We start from the raw sequence: 23,725 nt of genomic DNA, 5'->3' as shown, positions 1-23,725 counted from the left end.
TCCTCATGTTTGCATAGACTATTGGCCTTTGCAGAGCTCGGAGCATTCCTTTCTGACCTCTGTCCTTCTGAGAGAACTCACTGTGGGTGGAACAGCTCGGGGTCAGCAACAAGGAGAAAGGAGCTTATCCTGGGAGGTGGAGTGGAATACTCAAGTACTCTGGACTCTCCACTTATCCAACAGAATTACATATGTAAGCATCAGCGGGATCCTGACCTGGACCAAAATGAGGCCTGAGAATGCACTGTATTTATAATTTTGGATGCTTTATTATCTAAAGTCAAAAAGAGAAGATACAAAAGCAGTTTTATTTACCAAGGGAGGGCACTAGGCCTATGGAAAGTTTTGGTCCTTTTTGCTAAGCTGTCAGATGTTGCAGGCAGTTGGCCAGACGGCTGTGTTTTACGTCCCGGCTTAACATTTTCGAGGCTGCTGAATAATGTAGATCCTTCTCAGTGGAGTGACCTTCTCCAGAGCAGGTCTGGGTTTTTGATGTGCCATGTGCACCACTGCTGGAAATTTATGGCTGAGCTAAAGGTGAGAAGGAAAGAAAAAAATAAGCGTATTGGATTTTTTTGGTCATGAAGTATTAGAGTAGCAGAGAGCGATGCAGTTGGTCCGAGGAGTTTCACAGTTTTGCTTCTTTCTTTCATACATCTTTTTCCCATACCACCTCCAGCTCTGGGCTCACACATGTATGCATTCACCTGGGTGTCTCTCGTTAGCTTGTTTCTGATTTTGAAAACTATAAACTATACTATATACAAAATAATAAAAAAATACATGTGCATTTATATGTATGTTTTGAAGTGACTTTTTTTTTTTTTTTGAGATTTCATTTATTCATGAAAGACACAGAAAGAGAGGCAGAGACACAGGCAGAGGGAAAAGCAGGCCCCACGCAGGGGGCCTGACACAGGACTCGATCCCAGGAATCCGGGATCATGTCCTGAGCCAAGGGCAGATGCCCAACCGCTGAGCCACCCAGACGTCCCTGAAGTGACATGTTTAAAGGCAGAAATGCTTAATTATATCTCATTAGTCCTTTAACGAGTATTTGGCCCTAGCACACACATATATGGATCACTACATTCTGAGGAGGCTATGGGGACACCAGAGAAGGTCCTGCAGGGGAGGAACACCTTCATTGTCAACAGACCAGAAATAAGGAACCAATGAAAGAAGTTGAGAAGAGTTAGGGTCAGGTGGTATGTTGAAGTGTGTGAAATGGCTGTTTTTGTAGGTCAAGAATGGTCCAATATTGGCAATTTCACATGGTTCAGTCTCCAAAGCCTGGCACGAAGAAAGCTGAAGAGTGATTAATTAGTAGCTTCAGGTTACAAACTTCTTATTAGTCATCCCCTGGATGACATCTGTGAGGAAAAGTGGCTTTCAATGAACACAGACTGAAACTTTGGACATTAAGAGGAATTTCACATGGAACCAAGAGACTTTATGGAATTTCCACTAAGGAGAGCTTAAGATGGAAAGATGTCCAGTGCCTTAAGCAATTCGGATGTAGTCTTCCTAGGAGAATTTGGACCCAGTGACCTTTTGGGCCCATTCCAGTTCTTGGTTTCTAAGCCGAGCGATGCAACAGAAAGATACCTAAGGACACTTACCTTAGCCAGCAAGGGAGGGGTGCCTCAGCTCACCAGGAATTTAACTTGTCACTGCAGAACTTAGATGCCCTTGCCCTGACACTCAAGTTAAATAACCGGGGAGATAAACTGCGCGTGACCCCAGGCATCACATTGTTTATAGTTGTTCGGGCTCTTCTAAGCCAGGGAAAACATATGTGCCTTCTATCTCTTCTCAAATGTCCCTGAGCTCTGGGCACACAGCATTCCCTTTCATGTGGAACTTGACTCCAGAAAGTCCTTTCTTCTTGGTCTTAAAAAATTAAACACAGTGGAAGGATATACCCTCAAGTGTTAACAATGATTATCTCTGAGGAATTACGGGCAATCTCCAGTCTTCTTTACTTTGCCTGTCAATATTTTTCTAAAAATTTTTCTTTTACAATGAGTATACAGAAGTAATATAATAATTAAACCCAGGGATGGTCTCTGCTGGAGTTCTAGCAGGAAGGAAAAAACATAATCGGGGTATGGGTCATAAATGTTGCTTTAGAGTAAAAAAAGAGCCAATGCCTTTTTTTGGTCAGGTCAATTATCATTGGGCCACATGACATGTTATAGTGGGGTAAGGGCAGTGTGTTTTGTTTTTCTTTTAACATTAGAACTAAAAGGAAACTTAAGAGGCCAGTGACTTCAGGGGTATCTCTAGTGTCAACTAAAACAGATGGATTATGTCAGGTTCGCTCTACACCACATAGAAGAGATTACAGGTGGGAGGAGCACCCTGCCAGGTTACTTCAAGTCCAACACAAGGTGAAGGGGGTGAGAAAGGAAATAGGTGATTCTGACATAACAGAAATGTGGGCAAGTAGCCAAGGGGAGATGGGGCAAGAGGACAAGTCGAGGCGGCGGAGACGAAGCCACAGAATTGCCTGTTGCTCTGAAGGCACGAAAGCCACCACGGTAGGGGTGAAACAGGAGGGGGAGGGTGGCACCCACTCATGACCTGACATCTTTAGGCTTATCTCTGCACTTCAGAGGCTGCAATTTTTTTTTTTTTACTACTTAAAATTTTTTTAAATCCACATGACAAAATTTCCCATTTCAACCATTTTTAAGCAAACAGTTTAGCTGCATTAAACACATTTACATTGTTGGGCAACCATCCGTACTATTCACCTCCAGAACTTTTTCATCACATCGAACTGAAGCTTTGTGTCCTTTAAATAGTAACTCCTCACTCCCTCCTCCCACCTTCCAGCCTCTGGCAACACCTTCTCTGTCTGTCTCTGACTTCTGACTTCCAGGTATCGCATATAAGTGGCCTCAGGCAAGATTTGTCCTTTCCTGTCTGGCCTCTTTCGTTTCTCTTAATGCCTTCAAGGCTTACTCATGTGGTAGTTAAGTGTCTGAATTCCCTTCCTTTTTAAGGCTGAATAATATCCCACTGACTGTGTAGATACCACATTTTGTAGGGATATGTAATGATGATAGGACGTTGGACGTTTGGGTCGTTTCTACCTTTTGACTATTGTGAATAAGGCTGCTATGAACACTGGTGTACAAACAGCTGGTCAAATCCCTGCTTTCAATTCTTTTGAGTATATACCCAGAAGTGGAATCGCTGGATCATATAATTCTATGTTTAATTTTTTGAGGAACTGCCATATTGTTTTTTACAGTGGCTGTACCATTTGATGTTCCCATCATAATGCACCAGGGTTAAGGGTTACATTTTCACTAAGACATTTAAGAGAGGTCCTGAAAGTTCTGCTCAACTGCCTTTCAGTAAGGGACTGCTGCAGATCGGAATGAACGGGAGGCTGTCCCTGGGGCCGGTCGGTTGGCCATCTGTGAACTGATCTGGGAACGTTTAGGGGGAAAAAAAAATCAACAGGATTGAGAAGGAAGTGGAAATAATTCTGGCAAAGATAACAGCCTTAGGGAAACTGCCTATAATTATTAAATTACAAATGCACAGGTTTTAGGGAGCTAGTAGCAGGGCTGTACAGCAACTCTTGAATATATAATAAGGCAGTCAAGTTCTCTTTCTCATATGCTCCAATCCCTCAATTAGGATCACCCTAATGTTGAAGGATTTGGGGGTTGTGGATGGAGAGTCTATAAAGTCTTCCACCAGAACTGATGAAGCTGTAAGTAAAACGGTCAACTTCTCAATGCCCTAATAAATTCTTTGCTGTAGATTTTGTATCAATGGTGATAAGAAGATTTTTCAAGCTGGAACTAGAAATAAGTAGGAATAGCTTTCCAGAGTACAACTTCCAACCAGCTGTGTTTCAAGCTGGCATCTGAAATTTCAGAAGCTTTGGATTTTTCATCATTAGTCTTTATAAAAGGACAGGGTTTGTAAAAAGAAAGGTGTTTCTTGTCTGATTCATTAGGATAAGAGAATCTAGGGTAACCCCGTAAGAGAAAGAATTCAAGGCTGGTGTATTTATAAGGATTTGTCTTGCTGTGACTCCATCACAGAAGGGGCAACATATTGAACTTGAAAAGCTGATCAGTAGAAATTCCCACGTGGAGAATCTACCTTCATCTTGGGTAACTTTGACCTCAGAACCTATAGTTTTAGTTTCAGAGAAAAAAAGCGAAAGAAGTATAATAAAAGTCTTTACGATTGGAGCTGTGAAAGAAATTCTAGATGCGAGGAAATCGGTGGCAGGTTTTGTTTAAGAGGCTGAAGCTAGGTAGTATTAGCAGACAGGCAGCTCTTCCATTCATCTTTCCAGAGTGTTAACTTCCAACTTGAATGTTGGCACTTAGATTTCTACACCCCGTTAAGCAAAAGGCTTAAAACAAAACATTCAGCTCGAGTCAATGAAATTCAAGGATCCTCCTACGGTGATGTTAATCTACAGAACAAGAGAAACCTTTTTAGATTTGCAGATGCCTCTGATAGTTTCCGCTCCCTCAGGATCCCATTTCACACACTTCTCACTAAGTGTGGTGGTGGTGACACATCTGGCAACTTGAAAAGTGGCCCCAACTTTAACTAGGCTTCAACCTCCCACCTCCTCCACACCATAACCCAACCTTGTTCCTAATGCTTCATTCAATTGGCCGCTTTCACATTCAGAGAAGCTTCACAATTATTGCCAAATATCACTTCCATCACTGTCTAAAGAATTATATTTGGCAGTATCATCCTCTCTCACTCTCTGCCTTAAAAAAAAAAAGAAAAGAAAAGATTAAATGAACCACCATAAATCTCAGAGGAGCTACACGACTTCTAAAAGGTCAAACAGCCTTGAAGGAGCTGGTGGAACTTTGTCCGAGACTGGTTCTCCCAGATTTTTAGCCCAGAGAGTTTTGGGGTTACATAACCCCTTTTCTGCAGGAATATCATGATATATGGCCTGTCACCAGGCAACATGAACCCTCTCATTATGTAGAGCTGAGAGAGGCAGGGAGGGCTGATTGGAGAGGGAAGGAGAGAAGGAGAAAAGTAGTGAGAGAGGTCTGCATGCAGGGAGGAGATGGGGGAAATACTAGGAGGGGAAAAATTCAGACTGCTTCCCATTTAGATTCATACAGTTCCAAGCTTTGGGGGATTGTTTTCCAATCTCCCAAATCTCAACCCCTAAGCTGATTTTAAAGTAGGGTATCTAGAGATGAATAACATGGATAGAAATTTCTTTATTTTTCTTGCCATGTTTCAGTGGTTGATGAGCTCTTATGAATAGGACCGTCCTCTTACTGCCTTACACTCTTTTTGAGAGAGAGACAGAGGGTGTGCACATGTGTGTGAGCGGGGGGCGGGGGGGCAGAGGGAGAGGGAGAGAGCTGATGGGGATCTCGATCTCACAACCCTGAGATCATGACCTGAGCTGAAATCAAGAGTCGGACGCTTAACACACTGAGCCACTCAGGCGCCCCCCTACCTTAGACTCTTAAGTTCTTACATTCATATGAGAATTAACATGAGTTCTTGGAACTAGACATAATCCTAGGGCAGTAATATTCATTCTGAGGGCAAGAATGAATATTACATATGCAGAGGATGTGACCCTCATTTCTGATACTGCATTTCTTCTGCATTCTTCTTCTTGTATATTGTTAGGTCTTCATGACAATATTGTGAGGGGAATGGTAATGCTGGTGAAAATCCATCAGCAGATATCTATATTTACATTTCTCTATCTTTTATATATCTTGATTTTTTTTGTATGAGGCAGTATAGTTTATGCATTTTCTTCATTTAAAAATTAAAGTATAATTTATCTACAGTAAAATATACCCTTTTTAGTGTACATTTATATGACTTTTCACAAATACAAACATCTGTGACCAAAATCAGGAGATAGAACCCTCAATCCCCCAAATTCTATCCTGTCCCTTTCTGGTCAGCCTCTCCTCCCAGCTCCTGACAACCACTGATCTCAAGAGATCTGTTTTTTAAAAGGCATTGGTCTTTCTATCCCAAATTGATCTTTATTATAAAATCTTACTTAGGGGTACCTGGGTGGCTCAGTGGGTTAAGTGTCCAACACTTGATTTTGGCTCAGGTCATGATCTCCGGGGTCAAGTGATCAGCCCTAGCTTAGCACAGAGCCTGCTTAAGATTCTCTCTTTCCTTCTGCCCCTCCCTCCCCTACCACCTTGTGTGCTCTCTCTCTCTCTCTCTCTCTCTCTCCCAAAAAAATAAAAAATTAAAAAAAAAAAGTCTTATTATGCTTCAGGTTGAATTATGGGTTCAGGGGGCATTTTTCTTAGTGGTAAGAAAACAATTGATCCCATCAAGTACCATATTCAAGATAGTTATACATGGTGATCTTGGACTTGATTTTGTTGCGGGTTTCTTATACTTTGCCTGGGATTCCGAGTGATGTCCTGTAGGATACTGCCCTGGGAATAGAAGCTAACACTTACAAGGGCTAATTGCACCTGGCCGTGCTAAGTACTTTCATATGTTCTATAATTTCATTTTATTCTCATAATATGTCTGTGAAATGGATACTTTAACCACATTCCCGTTTACAGATGAGGAAACAGAGGCATAGAAAAGGCAAGAAATGTCAATGACAGAGCCAGTGGGAAACACATCTGATGTCTGACGTCAGCCCTGTTTTAACCAGTAAACTATGCAGTCTTAGCCACAGTCCCACTGCAGTAAACATTGAATTCAGTGTTAAAGTTGTTTGTTTTGTTTTTTAGATTCTTAAAAATATTTATTTATTTGTCAGAGAGAGAGAGCAGAAACAGGGGGAATGGCAGGCAGAGGGAAAGGGAGAAGCAGACTCCCTGCTGAGCAGAACCCCCCACCCCCCAGGACCCTGGGATCATAACTTGAGCTGAAGGCAGACGCTTTAACAGACTGAGCCACCCAGGTGCCCCTGTTTGTTTTTTTAAATAGGTACAGTTGCTGTTAAAAATATTTGTAATAACACACCATCTCAATGTTTTCTTGTGGTTTACAAATACAACTTGTTATTATCGCTGTTGATTTTTCTTTTAATCTGTGAAATAAGGAAGTGTTATTTTTAACTGAAAGGAAGAGAACTCCTCCATGTGAAGACATAAGCACCTATGTCTATAAAAAGCAATATAGACTCTGGCACTGTAACTAATACATGGCATAATCAACTTCGACTGACCACTCTCTTTAAACATTTTATTTTGGGTTCACATATATTCTAGAGGAACATGTCTAATCCCTCCAGTTCCACTTACAACTGTGAACAGTCTGTGGCCCCTGCGGAAGAGGCGTCTGGTGGGCAGGTGCAGGAGGATGTGGGATGCAGAAGCTGGCAGTCTGTGTTGCTCTGACAGGGCACCATTCATCCCTGCCCTACTTCTAAAGCCAGGAAGGCAAAGAGTTGTTTATGACCTCACCTCGAATCTATTTGTGGAAGAACCAAGCCCCCCACATTAGAAGGCTTTGTAGCGGTAGCCTATAATCGAGATCTTGCCTTGTACTGGGACACCTGGCTGGCTCAGTCAGTAAAACATTGGACTCTTGATCTTGAAGTTGTGAGCTTCAGCTGCATGTTGGGCATGGAGATGACTTAAAAAAAAAAACAAAAACAAAAAAACCTGCCTAGTACCATCTGCCTTGTTATATCCCATGAACTTCAGGCACAGCTGTTTATTTCGCTGCCACAGAACCAGTGCTACTCACCAGAACAGAGCACAAACAGGTTACTCTGTGCCAGGCACTGTTCTAAGAGCTTCACATGTACAAACTCACTTATTCCACATAAGTGAAATATATACTCTGGGAAATATATACTGGGAAATATATACTCTTCCTTATCTCCATTTTTTAAAAAAGTGGGTTCCGTACCCAGCACGTGGCCCAAAGTGGGGCTTGAACCTGAGATCAAGACCTAAGCTGAGACCAAGAGTTGGATGCTTAACCGACTGAGCCATCCAAGCGCCCTTCCTTGTCTCCGTTTTACCAAGGACTTATCTAAGGCACAGTATAATTTGCTCAAGGTCATAGCAATAGCAGGTGGAGGAGCTACTACTAGATGGAGGCCCCAGAGGTCCAGCTGCTCAGTTTCTGCTCCGACCTTTTCCAGGCCCCTGATTTTTGGCAGCAACAGCTAGTCTTCCTTCTATAAATTATGCACAGTCCTGTCCCTTCAATTAATGTGAGAGCAGCAGAAAGAGTGGTTATTTGTTGCTTTAAATGCAACTTATCTGCCCTGTAGGAGTAGAATAAGGACTCTTATTTAGTTTACCTACAAAACTTAAAAACAAACTAGTAAAACCAAAGCACTGTTGCTCTGGTAAGAGTTTTCTGAGTTTCTGGAGCTACTTAGAAGAAACACAAGATATAGAAATAAAAATAGCAATAGCCAACCACCTTCATAAACAGATGTTACTGGATAAACCCAGCCGGGGCCCAGCGTGCCTCCAGCCCTAAAACTGTGCAACCCTCCACCACCCACCTTCACCTCAAATCAGATATTTCCTTGTGGGTATGCAGTGGTGGGGAGGAAGGCCCCAAACTACTGACTTCCCAATACACAGGCTGCTTTTTTCTAGAAATAGGCCATGAGAAATGAGATGCCACTGAGAAATATTTGGGATGGCAGAGTAAAACGCTGCCAGCTTGGTGTCATGATTCTTGCGTTGTTTTCTATCTTATTTTTGAAATGCTTTATTAAATAGACACTAGGAATTTGGGAGAAACAGCTTTTCTCACCAAAACCTCTTTGCGGTCCTTGGACTGAGAGCAGATTCTTTCACAAGGATGGCAAATCTCTGAGCTGGATAAAAGCTCAGTGGTCAGTGTTCGTTCACCCAGGGAGCCCCATGTGATGGATAAATACTGATTGGGAGCATTCCATGGCGGGGGGTCTCACCTGCACCCCAAAGCCTCACCTTCTCCAGTGTGTCATTCAGAGTATCCATGGCCTGGAGTTTGGCAACACTTGCAATGGTACTGTAAAGAGGAAACAAAATGTCATATAGGACCTGAAAACCTTCCCACTAAGGAGGCTACATGGTTTATACAAGGACTATCTACTTGGCCTTTAAGTTTTTACTCTGTGTGGCAATATCTAGAAGAAAAAACAATTCTACTTCTGTGCGCCCATGTGCTACAAAAATCTTTGTAGGCCACGTTATTATTATGAGGCTATTTTTCTTTTCTCTTTCCATTGGAGTATATAGCTTGGTGACTATTCACAACTAGTCAAACCAGCCCGCCCTAAGGAAAACCACTACCTGACTTACAGCTCTGCAGTTTGGCTGTTTCTGTACTTCATAAAACGAGTCACGCAGCATGTACTCTTTTGTGTCTGGCTTCTTTTTCTCAGGCCAGTTTATTTTGTAGGAGAGCGTCAATCAGGGCTGAGCCTTCCTTCTTGATGGAAAATTTGTACTTGGCTCTATCTATCTATCTATCTATCTATCTATCTATCTATCTATCATCTATCTATCTATTTATTTTCTGGATGGTTGGTGTTGGTTAGTAGTAGTTATTAGGAAATGGACATAGATTGCTGATACTTAGAAATTTATTTCCTCTGATACATTTTGCAAAAGCCATTCTCCAACAAAATGTAAGGAGTGATGTCTGTCCATGAAAATGAGGCCCTCGTGTCTCCTGCATACACTCCCGAAGCAGAGGGAGTGCTTAACCAACCAACAGCAGGGGTGAATGAGGGTAGAGCTAATGAAGCTTCAGCTTCCGAGCCTCCTCCTGCACCTGTTCCTTCCCCAGCAGGCATGTTCCTAGCCCTTTCATATCTGTGATGTTTTACTATTTTTCTTTAAAGTGGCCCCCAAATCCTATATGCATCAGGCCCTACATACCTTTATCTATTGCTGGTAAATAGGATGAGGAGGGGGGAGAGAGCAAGAGCAATTTCTTGCTGTTTATGTTGTACAGTGGTTCCATTCTCATCTTTTAATGACTATTAGACAACAATGGAGTTTTTAAAGACGGTTCCAATCACCACTTTATTACTCTCTGGTCACCTCTTCCCACATTGTTCAGCTGACGTTAGAATTCATAGTAAGTCCCCATTTCCTGAGGTGCAGAGAAATGAACGACTTGTCCACTGGCTGCCAGCTGGATGTCATTTCCAAGCCATGACTTTTTAGTTTCCGAGCCCCTGGGCCAGGCATGTTAATCAGGATGGCAATAAACAGGGTTTAGGCTTGAATCAGGTTTTAGTAACAAAACCAGCTTGCAGTTCCATCACAATCTGGAGTCATTTCAAGTGCTTTCTGTATTCTAAGAACTGTCCTAGATGCTGGGTCAAAAGATAAATAATATGTGACCCCTACTGCTGAGGATTTACAGCCTTTGCCTTTCATTATGTGCTAGTTATATTCTGGTATCAGAAGAAACAAACATTTATTGGTAATGAGGAAGATGAGCATTTCATTTTAAAGTGGAACAAATCCTTAAAAAATTCCCATCCCAGATATTGGGAAAAAAACTTGAAAAGTGATTTAAATACATTTTTATATGAAAGAGCCAGAGAAATTCTGTAGTCTCTTTCCCTCTGCATTCCCTGAGACTATTATTAATTCTTAAGGATGCATCCTGAACATCCTCTAACTGACTCCATTAGAATCACTCTTCAACTCATCGGTGGAAACCATTTGGAAATTGTCTCTGAAGTGCCCCCCTTACCTCATTGGAGGAGCCAGTTTTGCACATTTCTTTCTTTTTGAACACAGTTATTTTCTTTAACCACAGTCCAATGATTGGACCATTCGTGCACTTGCCCAGCCCACAGCTCTCTGCTTAGCTCTGAGAATGGTGCCTTTTGTCAAGGTTACAGCCGAGGGAGCAAGGGAGAAACAACTTCAGTATCTATATGCCTTCGGGCTATGTCAAATAGAGTGGCCATTATTTTCTAAATAATTGAGTGATAGATTTAAAACAAACTAAGAAAAAAAAACATTTATTTTTAATTCATAAGATTTGCTGCAGCAGAAAGCATATTATGAAAACAGGGCAGGCTTACGGACACTATTTTAAAGGCTAATATGAAGATAAGCTAACAGAACAGGAGTCAGGTTGGGATGAAATTGGGATTGTGCTTTTTAAGTACAAAACAGCTGGGTTGGCTGCAGAGAGGAGGAGGATGTGGGTGGTGAGGGGGCCCAGAGAGAGTCTTCCAGAAGACAGCCCCGTCACTACTGCTTCTTAGCTGGCTGCCCCTAACCCTGTTCAGCAAAGGCCTAGGGAGCATTGGTCTGTCTCAAATTGCAGGGAGGCTTCTGACTTCTGGAAGCAGAGTTACTCAAAACAACTTGAGGTGATGAAGGAGAAGAAATTAAGTAATCCCTACCTTGTTTTCTCTAATCCTGTTTTTTTGGTATGTCTCTCCATGACACCAATTTCTTGTTTCTTGGGAATGCGCATTCCTCCAGCCTTTACTATAAACAAATAAGCAACACACAGGAGTTTTGGTTAGAATAGAAAGGGTAGGCTTGCTTTTGTTGTTTGAGGTATGAATTAGATTTGAAAAGAATTTTAGTACTTTCCGAGGATTGAAACTTTTATCTAAATCAACACAATGAAGCATTACCTTGAACTGAATAGAAGAAATAATATTGTGTCATGCAAACAAGGTAGGGAAGGGGAGAAGGGTTGAGGGCTGCTTGTTTATGTTCAGAGAGCAGGACCTGAGGCTAAACAAAGCAGCAGAGGTTTACACCTTTGGGTTGGGGAGGAGAAGGGCCACGTACTCTCCTAGGCATTTCACTGAAAACCATTTTTTCTTGTTATCAAACCAATTACTCTCTTTAGGGTAGCAACAGACCATTACAATGTGACCCTCTTGTTTTCCCACAAGATTAAAGTTTGTGCAAGGCTTGCATTTTTTTTTTCTTTTCAACTAAAGCATTCAAAAGCACAGATTCCGAGAGACAAGCCAAAAGTCAGGGCATGCGGTAGTAACAGGCGTTTAATTCAAGAGAGATGCTTCTGATCCCACTGGAACCCCACCTTCCCATCCCAGACCCCCAAACCTCTGGACTTTGGTCAAACTCAGATGTTCTAATGAGTAATTAAACTACATTAATAATCCTGCCATTCAGGAGATAAATTAGTGTTAATCAGGCTACAGATGACCTAACAGCAATTCAAGTGTTTAACAATGTCAGATGAAATCAATTTTTGAAAAAGAACAACCCATTTCAGATTGCAAGTCGAAGCAAATACTTCTTTCTGTTCCCAGGAAATTTGCTCATCTAAAATCTGACAAGCTCAAATGAGAAAAAGCTAAATGGACATTGATGTGTTTGAACCTATTAATTCTTTTTATGGAAATGTCAAATTGGCCATTTCTAAAACTAGCTCCAATAAAGTGAAAAGTAAAGAAAATCTATTCCATTTCTCAATGTGCTTATCAATTTGACACTATCATGGTTCTTTAAGAATTATTACATATTCTGTTGATTTTTGTAAAACATGCATAAGGCACATAATTCAGAAAGCATGAAGGATCTGCAGTCTCCATCCCACCAATATTTCCAGCGTCTATTCATTTCCCTTGACGCTAATGTTACATGGGTCTGTGTGCACATCCAGATATTGTACAGGTTGTTCTTTTTCAAATGGCAGCATAAAATACACATTGTTCTGCATCTTGTTTGTTTATATTTTTCATACAATCATAAACTTTGGAGTAAATTCCCTATCTATCCAAATATAGAGAAATGTATTGTTCTTTTTAACATCTGCTTTAGAATTTCATTATGTGAACGTTCTGTGTTTACTTAGCCAATTCCCAAATGTTGGACATTTCAGATGTTTCTAATTCATTGATGTCACAAACAATGCTGCAATAAATATCCTTTTATATGCATAATTTTGCACAAGTGCAAGGATACCCATGGGATAAATTCCTACAAGAGATCTTGTTAGTTCTTAAGGGTTTGTACATTCTGAATTTTCCCAAGTCTTGCCAAATTGCCCTTCCCAGAGGTTGTACCAGTTTACAACCTCACTAACTATGATGACAGTGATTGTTTCCCCCTACTTCTGGCAACAATAGGAGCTAGAAAATGTTTGGTTTTGTCTACCAATAAGTTAAAAAAAAAAAAAACTTCTTTAATTTGCATTTCTTCCATTTCATTAAAGATTGAGCTTGTTTCTGTGTTTTAGAAGCCATTTCTATTTTCTTTTTATGAACTCAATTTTTTTGGTCCAATTTTTTCTATTTGATTCCTACTCTGATCTATTAATCTCTCTGTCCATTTATGTGCTGTTGCAACTCTATTTTAATGAATGTAGCAGCATATATGTATGTATGTGTATATATATATTTATTAAAGAATAGTTGACAGACAATGATTGCAGCATTGCATGGCAATATCTGATAGAGTTAGTCCTTCTTTGCTATGTTTCCTTTGCAGAATTTCACTAGCTATTCTGACCTATTTTTCCACATGAACTTTAAAATCAGTTTGTCAATTCCTTCCCCAAAAGTCCTGCTGATTATTTTTTAATGGTCTTGTTTTACATTTATAGACTTTTTATTTTATTTTTTATTTTATTTTTTTATTTTTATTTTTTTTATAGTCAGTGGTATTTTTTAAAAAATTTATTTATTTATTAGAGATACAAAGAAAGAGAGAGAGGCAGAGACACAGGCAGAGGGAGAAGCAGGCTCCATGCAGGGAGCCCGACGTGGGACTCGATCCTAGGTCTCCAGGATCCCGCCCTGGACCAAAGGAAATTTATAGACTTTTTAAAAAAGGAAAACTCAAATGTTTATATTCCTGGTGACTCTCTATTCAAGAACATGGTATGCTGTTCCATCTTTTTTTGCGTCCCTCAGTAACTGGTTTGCATAAATCTTAACACATTTACTGTTAGGTTTATTTTCTAAGCATTTTATCTTGGTTGTTACCATTGCTATTACAAATGGAGTCAATTCTTCAATTATAACTCTGACAGATCATTGTTATTATATCATTGATTTTATACCCAGACCTTAATTGAATTCTTATTGTTTGTAATAGTTTTTTGTTGATTCTCTTAGGTTTTTCAGGTAAAAAAAAAAAAAAAATACAACCTGTAAGGAATTATAGCACTACTTCCTGTAGAATAATGTTAAACAGTTGTGGTGATTAACATCTTTATTATCCTAATTTTTAAGGGATTGCTTTTAGTGTTTCCCCATTAAGTATGATGCATACTTAGGTGGATACACACACATAGCCACACGCACACAAATATATATATGTGTGTGTGTGTACATATTTATGTATTTTTTCATATTAAGGAAATATTCTTCTATTAGTATTTCACTGGGCTTAAAAATTATAAATGCCTTTTTAGCATTCATGGATATGATCCATGGTTTTTGTCCTTCATGTGGTTACTTACAGTAACAGATTAATGGATATCTTACTATCAAACCATTCTTGCATTCATAAAATAAACTCTACTTGGCCATTTTGAATCACCAAGTTGTGTTTTCATTGATTATAAAAGCTTCTCATTAGAATTTTTGTAATATTAGATGAAGTCTAGGAAAAGCATGCTATTTTTACACATGGTCTGCTTTAAATTCATACACATAGACAGAGAAAGACACACATTATATGAGAAAAAGGCATACCAAATAATCAGTAACAGAAATCAAATGATGTGAAATCATCTTTGGGACAGCCATGGAATGTAGATGTGAGATAAACCAAAGTATAGCTTTTCCAGGAAGACTGAGGAGGGAGTGCCTCGTGTGAGGGGTGGTGGTGTTCACAGCACTGCTCACTGTCTCTTGAACTGAGAGGAGTCATACAGGAGGTCTAGAGCTTGGGCCTTCAGTACCTCTCCCAACTGTATTTTTCTTTCTCCTTGTGACAAATGCGTTTGAAATATGGAGTGCTAGAACTATTTTCTTATTAATACTCCTTGTGTTTTCCCTGCTGCTATTGTTTCTACATAGTTTCATCTATATGGACTGATTATTATCACCAACTATAGGAATAAATGTGTTGGGCAGCCCGGGTGGCTCAGTGGTTTAGTGCCGCCTTCAGCTCAGGGCATGATCCTGGAGACCCGGGATTGAGTCCCGCATCGGGCTCCCTGCATGGAGCCTGCTTCTCCCTCTGCCTGTGTCTCTGCCTTTCTCTCTCTGTGTGTGTCTCTCATGAATAAGTAAATAAAATCTTAAAACAAAATAAAATAAAATAAAAATTAAAAAAAGGAATAAATGTGTTAATAGTTAAAATAAACAGTAGTTTAAAATGAGAAGCCCTTTGGAATGTTGAGTTCTATGCTATTGATTTGCAAAGACCTTGACAATCTAGAGAAGTCAAGAGGAGAGGGGCCAGATGAAGAAGGGAGCCATGTCACAGGAGGAACTAGGGTGTCTGGAAGGATCACCTCTGAAGAAGATAGACTCAAGGGAGTGTGGGTGCCATCTTCAAAGACCTGTGGGGCTATCACATGGAGGAGGAATGGCTTCCTGGTGAGGAAATCAGTCGTATTTATTTTATGTTGTTCCAGAGGACAGAATGCAAAGGATCAATGTTCCAGAAAGGTGGAGCCTGGCTACTAGCCTGGCTAATTGGTGTTATTCAAAATGAAGTCGGTTGCCTAGTACAATAGTAAGTCCCTTGGCTCTCAGTGTGTTAAAGAAAAGAAGTCCACCTGCCATGAATAACTCAGGGGGATTTGGGGGAGTTTGCTAGAAGTTGAACTAGATGACCTTCATCATCAAGTCTTTGCCTCCAAAATAAAATCACTCCTCCCTTTGAAAAGAATATAAGGCACTGAATAGAGAAGTAAATGCCAAAAGAATTTTTTTTAAGATTTTATTTATTTATTTATGAGAGACACAGACAGAGAGAGGCAGAGACATAGGCAGAGGGAGAAGCAGGCTCCCTGTAGGGAGCCTGACGTGGGACTCGATCCCGGGACCCCAGGATCATGACTTGGGCCGAAGGCAGGCGCTAAACTGCTGAGCCACCCGGGTGTCCCCCAAAAGAAATTTAAAAATTTATTATTAGGCATATTCCTAAGAATGATAAAACAGAGATATTTGAGGGGAAATTAAAAATCATCCTAGAAGATTCCTACTTTCGTGTAGGAGACTCTGATTCCTCTCTGTGATGGGGCTCTATGCTCTAACTCATTGATTTAGGAAGCATAAGTAAACCACACACACCTTGGATTTCCAGACACTGTTCTCATATCAAACTTGTTCTGGTAGGTAATTTGCTTGGTCAGCCATGTACAGTAGAAAGACACAGAAGATAATATCCCCATATTCTAGATGGATAGACTAAGAACAAATGAAGGCTCCCAGTACTTGGGGTGACTGAACCAGATGGAACCAGTTTGTGGGAGGGTCATCTTCAAAGCTCTGCTGGGAACACTAGTCACACTAGTCTCTGGAATCTAGATAAACCATTGTAAATAAATATTTACAATTCAACACAAACAGATACTTGCCCATGTTCCATATACCAGATAGGTTCAACTCACAAGAACTCTTCAAAGTTTCACTGTGTCTAACTTTGTTTTCTCAAAATTGCAATAATTTACACAATTCCGTGTATGGAACTATATTCCCTTTGAACTTCTATAGACAGACCAATCAGAATTGGGCAAGGTAAAATATGAACTGATTTAACATTTTAACATTTTTTGGGGTATAAATACATAAGACTTTAAGCAAAATGAATTAGAGATAAAAATGTAAAAGAGAGAGATGCCTTTCTGTGGTTTCATTAGAAAGTCTAAATTTCTGTGAGGAAAATGAACCTTTGCTTTCCTGCCTCTGAATAAATGTTATACTCTTGTGGCTAGTTTTGTAGTTTATAACTTTGCAAAAACAGGCCCTTGAGTTTAGAATGCTGTATAATAATTTTCCAGTTAAGATTTTCCAGACAAAAATTTTTGGTAGAGGAGAGTCAAGATAAAGAAAGACACATCAGCCTGCAAAATAAGCTTTTTTTTCCTTCACTAATCAGTGGGAAATGGATGGGAAAAAGCTGAGTAACACAAAGGTTTGTGCACACTTTGCCTTGTGACTGAGCACTTATACTTGAAGATTTTAAGTAAAAGTTTAGATGTTTGCAAAACATTCACTTTGCACTTACAATTTTTCAGCCCATTTCAAGATGTCAATCAAGACCCAAAAAGTTAGGAAAAGATGGTAAAGTAAAGAGAGAGGGCTTTAGGAGAGCTTTGGCATGGGGCCCACTTTATTTTTCAGATCTCAGCCCCACGGACCCCACTATCTGTGTGGCTTTGGGCAAGTCCCTCAACCTTGCTGACTTTTAGTTTGCTCCTCTGTGAAACAAAGACCACGGCACATCCTGGTCTACAGGGCTGTTGCCATGTCTAGGAAAGCAGCTGGTCTTGCAGTCATCCAAATCCCTGACCCCGTGATGTTTAGGGGAGCCGGTCTCACAACCTCTCCTTGAGCCTTACAGATCAACAACCCCCATTAGTTGACTTGAGTAGATTGGAGTTGAGTGAATTGAGCCTTTGGTGTTTGTTTTAAGTGACACTGACCCTTGGGCATGTCTCCAGACTTTCTTCTCTCTTTAGTGAGCCAGAAAACTGATTCTCTTTGGGGGTTCCATGGTGACCCCTCTGATGGCTTGATTCATTTGACTTAAACCAAATTACAAGGTGCAAGAAATCCAGAAAAACTTGGAAACTCCTGCTCTTTCTAGTTCCTTGCATACTTGGTTTCCTCCTATTACCTTTCATACACATTTTTGGCCATTCATGCAATAGGGTTCTTCTAAACCTGAGAGCGAGGCGAATCAAAAAAAAGCAGAAAATCCAAAGCTAAGCTGGCTAGTGCCTAGGCCACATCATGTTTCATGTAGTCTGTTTCACAGCACACATTGATAACCAGGGCTAACAGAAGCGCAATAGATTACTATACATGAAAGAAAAGCAGCCCAGCCCTCCACACGTAGATGGGAAAGAGTTACAGCCGGTTGACTTCTGAGAGGTTTCATTTTTAACCCTGACGAGGCAGGCCCATGTCCCTTGTCCATTCCCTTCTGCTCCCTTCTGCTCTGACTGCTGGTAGGGCCTCGTGCTGCCCTCCAACATCAGGAGGTCTTGCGATTGGGGAGGATCATTCCTTCTGACAGCCCGTGTTTCACTAGGCCTGCACTTTAAAGAGATTATCAGTCGTGGGCCAGGTGCTTTCCATAGGTGTTCTCCTTTAATCATCATAACCACCTTATAATATCGATGTAATTTATTAGCCCCTGCTTTAAAGATAAGGACGCCTGGGGCCAGAAGTGTGGGATGAAAGCAGAGGTTAAGCCGAAGGTCGGCCCAATCGCAAAGGCAGTGTCAGACCCTTCCCTCCATATCACACCTGCTGCCCACTTTCAGTCATCTCTATATTGCTTATAAAAATCAGGTGAAGCTTCAGTGGAGTTTTGGCAATGGACGATTTTTGTTCCGTGAGTAAAATTTTGAGCCATGGCAAACTGGTTCAGACTTAAAATATGTAGCAAGACAAGCTGAAGGATGAGGTTTCTTTGTTCCCTTGCTCTCAGCGGGGAGGCAAAAGTCTGCCTTCATCTCCATTCTAATTATCCCAAACCTCTTATCTATAGTGTCACAGTTCATAATAATTAATTGTCATGCCAGAGGCATTGTGACATGCTTGATGGAGTCATGGTGTGCTATGTACACAGAGTAATTAGCAATCATTAGTGGTGGGGCAGAAAGTTCCTGGTGGTTTCATTCAAACTTCCATTTGGTTAAGTTTATCTCTGTGTTCTTTGTTCATAAATGTAATTTAGCAAATCAGATTTTAGCTTACCCATTTCATGAAGGATTGGGGTGGAAGTGGTGGGAAGAGAACGTGTTTTTCTTTTTCTTTTCTTTCTTTTTTTTTGGTCTCTCTGTAATGAATGTCTCTTGTAATAATTTGCATGTATAGTTCCTGACCATTAGTTTGCATCATTAACTTTGTTTTATTTTTTTCAGAGAGGGAGAGAGAAATGAGTGGTTGGGGAGGGGCAGAGGGAGAGAGAGAATCTCAAGCAGACTTCACACCCAGCACGGAACTTCAGGTAGGGCTCAATCTTACAATTCTGAGCCAAAATCAGGAGTCTGACGCTCAACCAGTTGGGCCACCCAGGTGCCCCAGCATCATTAACTTTAAATATAGGTAATGTTAACTATGGCTAAATCCAATTACAAATATAAAATGTCAGGAGTCTGCCCCTGGAAACCAGGGCACGGTGTCTAGAATTTGAAGCTCAGAGTTAGTAGTAAAATTCGTACTCTTTTCAGGTGGGCAGCCCACCAGAAAGCTATTGAACCTCTGTGTCAGTGTTTGAAGCTTTCTTAAGGTTATTACCTGCCAGCATCCTCTGCAGCAAAGATGACTAAAATAACCTTGGCTTAGAAGTGCCAAAGCTTACGCCAATAAATAAGGTTCGTAAATGGAGAAAGGCAAGAACAAAGTAGTCAAGATTTTGAGATGTTTCTTGAGGAAAAAAAGAAGGAAGGCAGTTGAAAGAACATAAAACTGGCTAAAAATAGTCTTGCATGCCTCATCCAATCTATATGAGCGTATGGTTAAGTATAATAAAACTAATCTCCATATTTCACAGAGCAGAAGTCAAAAAAAAAAAAAAGAATGAGAGAAAAGTGGGTATTTTACAAAACACCTTGATTGCTACCTTCCCTAGTCAGCCCCTCCTGTGCTTGGGTCCATATTAAAAAGTGCCCCTTAGCTTGGTGATGAGGCGAACTACATTATTGATAACACTGCCCAAACCCAAAGCCTGAGGAGAGAGAGAAAATAAAGTTGCTGTCCTCCGTGTGGAAGCTGCTTTGCCTGGGTACTGAGTCAGATGAGGTACAGTCATCCTGGGGTGATGGAGTCTTAGAGCTGGAACCTCTTGGGAGGAAGGTTGCCATGGCAGTAAATCAGCATCTTCCAGTGGATGTGTCTCTGCTCACCTCCAGCCAGGGAGGGAAGGTCCAACCTTAACTATCCCTTTTCACAGGCACCGAATCCCTTATGCCTTCATCTATAATTAGGTTTTAATTCAACCAGGACTTGACAAATCCTCAGGTGGTTTATAAGCAAGCCCAGAAAGTTCTAAGACATAGGAGGAAATCAGGTGGTGTGAAGTTAAAGCAACAACAGGGACATTGCGAACCTCTGCTCTGTGGGGAGGCTGAAGGCGTTGGTGGAAGGAGGAGCAGCAGCAGCAGTGAGACCAGTGCTATCTGCAGGACAGAGGGCAGGTGGGTAGCCTACCTGCAGGAGGATGCCCCCCTTTCAGCGGGGGGAGCAGGACTTGCACTTCACTTGCCATAGCGCGTGCCAGTGCCAGTGCCAAGGCCAGGACGGTGCTCTGGAGGTTGAGCGCCAACTGATGCTGCCCCACTGCAGCCTGGCTTTATACAGGCTGGGGGGCGGGGCCCCTTAAGGGCATTGCTGAGCAGCAACAGGGCTTGTCACCTAGCTTTCTGGGAACCTCCATCACCTTGGCAGGTTTCCTCTTAGAAGAAAACCTTTTTCTTGTTCCCTTTATCTCAGAAAGCAAGGTAGGTGGCTAAGGGAACTCCTATTTTCTTTTGCCAGGGAAGGGGAGAGGATGAATTTCAGTGCATACTTTTCTTTCTAACTCTTCGTCCATCAAGTATGTAAGGTGCATCTACAATGTGACAGGCTCTTTGTCATATGCTGGCACGACAAGGAGGTCAAGATTTTGGTTTCAAGATGTCTGTCGTCTTTCTGAAGGGACAGTTAGAAAACAAAGCACTATGTCTTTGCACCAGCCTTGGCAACTGTAAGCATTCATACTAAGAAAATAATCGGGGATGTGGACAGAGACTTCTGTACAAGAATGGCAATCATGTATTTCTTTTTCTTTTCTTCAGTTTTTAGAATTGATTGGTAGCAATATCAACATCCCCAAATAGGTAGGGACAGTAAGATACAGCCATGTGAATACTATGTTCACATTACATATCCTATTCTCAGATAATATTTAATGATGTGAAGCCTTTCATGATAAGATAGTGAAAAAGTAGGCTAGAATAGGATAGTAGGATAACAATTCTGTTAAAAAGAAAAAGTCCAAATTTAAGCTTTATTGTATCTCCAATGCTGATCAAAGTTGAGCATATGGTAGTTACTAAGAAATACTTCTTTGTTCTTCAACACAATTAAAAACTTCTGCTCTTCAAAAAAACAAAAAAACAAAAAACAAAACCTTCTGCTCCTCAGAAAGTATTGTTAAGGAAATGAAGACCAGCCACAAACTGAAGGGGGAAATAAAAAATGTGTAGAACACATTGCTGGTAAGCACTGGCTCTAGAATACATGAAGAAACAGCTCAGTAATAAGAAAACAAATAACCCAATTTTTAAAAATGGGCAAAAGATTAAAACAAAAACTTCACAAAGTAGAGATATTGACAACAAATAAGCACATAAAACGATGTTCAACATCATTAATCATTAGAAAAATGCAAATTAAAACCACAATGAAATATACTACATATGTATTAGGATGGCTCAACAACAACAACAACAACAACAAAGGAAAATACAGCATCCTGATGAAGATGTGGGCAACTGAAACTCTCATCCATGGCTGGTGGGAATGCAAATTGGTAGAGCCTCTTTGGAACTGGTATGACTGTTTCTTGTAAAATTTCTTATAACATTAATCACATACTTACTGTGTGACTAACAATCCAGTTTCTAGGAGTTTTCCCAAGAGAAATGAAAACACATGGTGCACAAAAATCTATGCATGACTGTTTTAACAGCTCTATTCATAATGAATAAATGTTAGAAACAATCCAAAAGCCCATCAAATGTAGAATAGATAAACAAATTCCGGCATATCCGTACAATAGAATATTACTTAGCAAGTGGTGCCTGCGTGGCTTAGTTAGTTAAACATCTGACTCTTGATTTCAGCTCAGGTCATGATCTCAGGGTCATTAGATCAAGCCCCATGTGGGGCTCCACACTGAGCGTGGAGCCTGCTTAAGAGTCTCTCCCCTTCCCTCTCTCTCTCTGCTCCTCCCCACCCCCTTGTGCTCTCTCTCTCAAAAAATAATTACTCAGTAACAATAATAAAAAAACAGATATTTACATGCAACAACGCGGATGCATCTCAAAAGCATTATGCTAAATTAAAAAAGCAAGACTTAAAAGCCAGTTACAACTCCATTTGTAAGACATTCGTGAAAAGTCAAAACTACAGGAAAAGAAATTAGATTTGATTGCCAGAGGAGAGGGTGGGGAGACTGGTTTAACCACAGAAATTTCTGTGATGATAGAAATGTTCTATATCTGCTCAGACCAATATGGCAGCCACATACCACCCTTTGATTTGGGTGCTTGAAATGTGGCTCGTGCAATGGAGAAATCAAATTTTAAATTTGATGAAAATTAAGTAATTACGTAATTTTAATTAAAAATTAAATATTAATATAAATAACTACATGTGGTTTGTGGCTATTTATTGGATGGCGCACAGGTCTGGAGCATAAAACCTAGATGTATGATTGGCTTCTATTTCTGCAAGGTCCAGGAGGCCAGGAAGGCATCAAAGGGCAGCCATCTCTTAGAAGAGGCTGCCCTGAGGGCTGCCTGATGGGACCAGAATATAATGCATGTCCAGGCAAGGAAGGCTTCTTCTGAGCAAATGTTTATTTTACCATGAAGTAATGTTGAGTAGAATTATTTCACCTCATTCATGAGCGAGGCCTTCAACAATGGATTTGTGTTGTGACCTTCTGGAGGGCAAGTTAATAGGCAACATTTTCATTATGAAAACCATTATTCTCACAGCTCTGAATAAAAAAACCTTTAGAATGTGTGCTCCTGAAATCCAAGTAGGACCCCTGTGATCCAAGATAACAGGAGTGGTGGTGTCCAGGAGGTGACGGTGAAGGAGGGATAACCAAGGAAATGTGAGGGGTGTAAGTAATTAGAATCCTTAGTGCATCCCCTCTCTATTCTATCCTTCCCAACCCTATATATATATATCTTAAAGATTTTATTTATTTGAGAGAGAGAAAGAGAGCTCAGGCAGGGGGAGGGGGAGAGAGAGAAGGAGAGAGAATCTCAAGTAGATTCCCTGCTGAACACAGAGCCTGACTTGGGGCTCAATCCCACAACCGTGAGATCACGACCTGAGTCGAAATCAAGAGATGCTTAACTGACTGACTCACCCAGGTGGTCCCCAATCCTGCATATTTAACATGAGCCTCACCGATGAATAGGCAGTGTGCTAACTTTGGTTTCCTTCTACCCCCAAATAGAAAATATCCCCAAGTCATTAACAGCCCTGTAAATGGGGGTATGTAAAGGAGGCATAATCTACAGAGAGACAACCGACCTATTTTACTGTAGAAACATGAGAAGAAGAAGGGAAATGGGAAAATGAGGCCCACATGTTTTTCCTTCCAGGCCTCTTCCAGCATGTTCCTCCCCACTCTGACACCATCTCTGCTTCCACAGCAACAGGTCTGGAGTCCCAATTCTACTCACTTGGTGCAGGTGTACCACCATGGGGCAGCCCCTCAGGGTGGTGGGATCCCCCCTTGCTCTATCGTACAGAAGTCATTAAAATTCCTGGGCTGTTTTGCAGGCTGTGAGGTGAGGATAGCCTGGATTCTTTACTTTGAAGATTGACTAGAGCTTCCATCAGGATGAAAGCCTCATCCAAAAAAGG

The 23,725-nt window shown here is 40.9% G+C and overlaps 1 protein-coding gene across 1 annotated transcript; it reads right to left on the bottom strand.

Annotated features, from left to right (window-relative positions):
- Window positions 1–245: 245 nt before the first annotated feature.
- On the bottom strand, window positions 246–20,438 carry DAPL1 (death associated protein like 1). The gene is made up of 4 exons (XM_025471130.3): window positions 20,285–20,438; window positions 11,360–11,447; window positions 8,931–8,991; window positions 246–531 (listed from the first exon to the last, which is right to left on the bottom strand). The coding sequence occupies exons 1-4, from the start codon at window positions 20,340–20,342 to the stop codon at window positions 415–417; spliced, it is 324 nt and encodes a 107-aa protein (XP_025326915.1). The 5' UTR covers window positions 20,343–20,438; the 3' UTR covers window positions 246–414.
- Window positions 20,439–23,725: the final 3,287 nt, after the last annotated feature.

The sequence above is a fragment of the Canis lupus genome, chromosome 36, assembly GCF_003254725.2.
Source record: "Canis lupus dingo isolate Sandy chromosome 36, ASM325472v2, whole genome shotgun sequence".
Lineage (NCBI taxonomy): Eukaryota > Metazoa > Chordata > Mammalia > Carnivora > Canidae > Canis > Canis lupus.
Note: the sequence above shows the minus strand (reverse complement) of the source record. Positions and strands in the feature narration are given on the sequence as shown.

Coding starts and splice junctions, on each gene's coding strand:
- DAPL1 (XM_025471130.3), bottom strand. CDS start 20,342: ATGGCAAGTGAAGTGCAAGTCCTGCTCCCCCCGCTGAAAGGGGGGCAT. Junction 11,448..20,284: donor AGGGGGGCATCCTCCTGCAG/GTAGGCTACCCA, acceptor ATTTGTTTATAG/TAAAGGCTGGAGGAATGCGC. Junction 532..8,930: donor TGAATGACACACTGGAGAAG/GTGAGGCTTTGG, acceptor TCTCACCTTTAG/CTCAGCCATAAATTTCCAGC.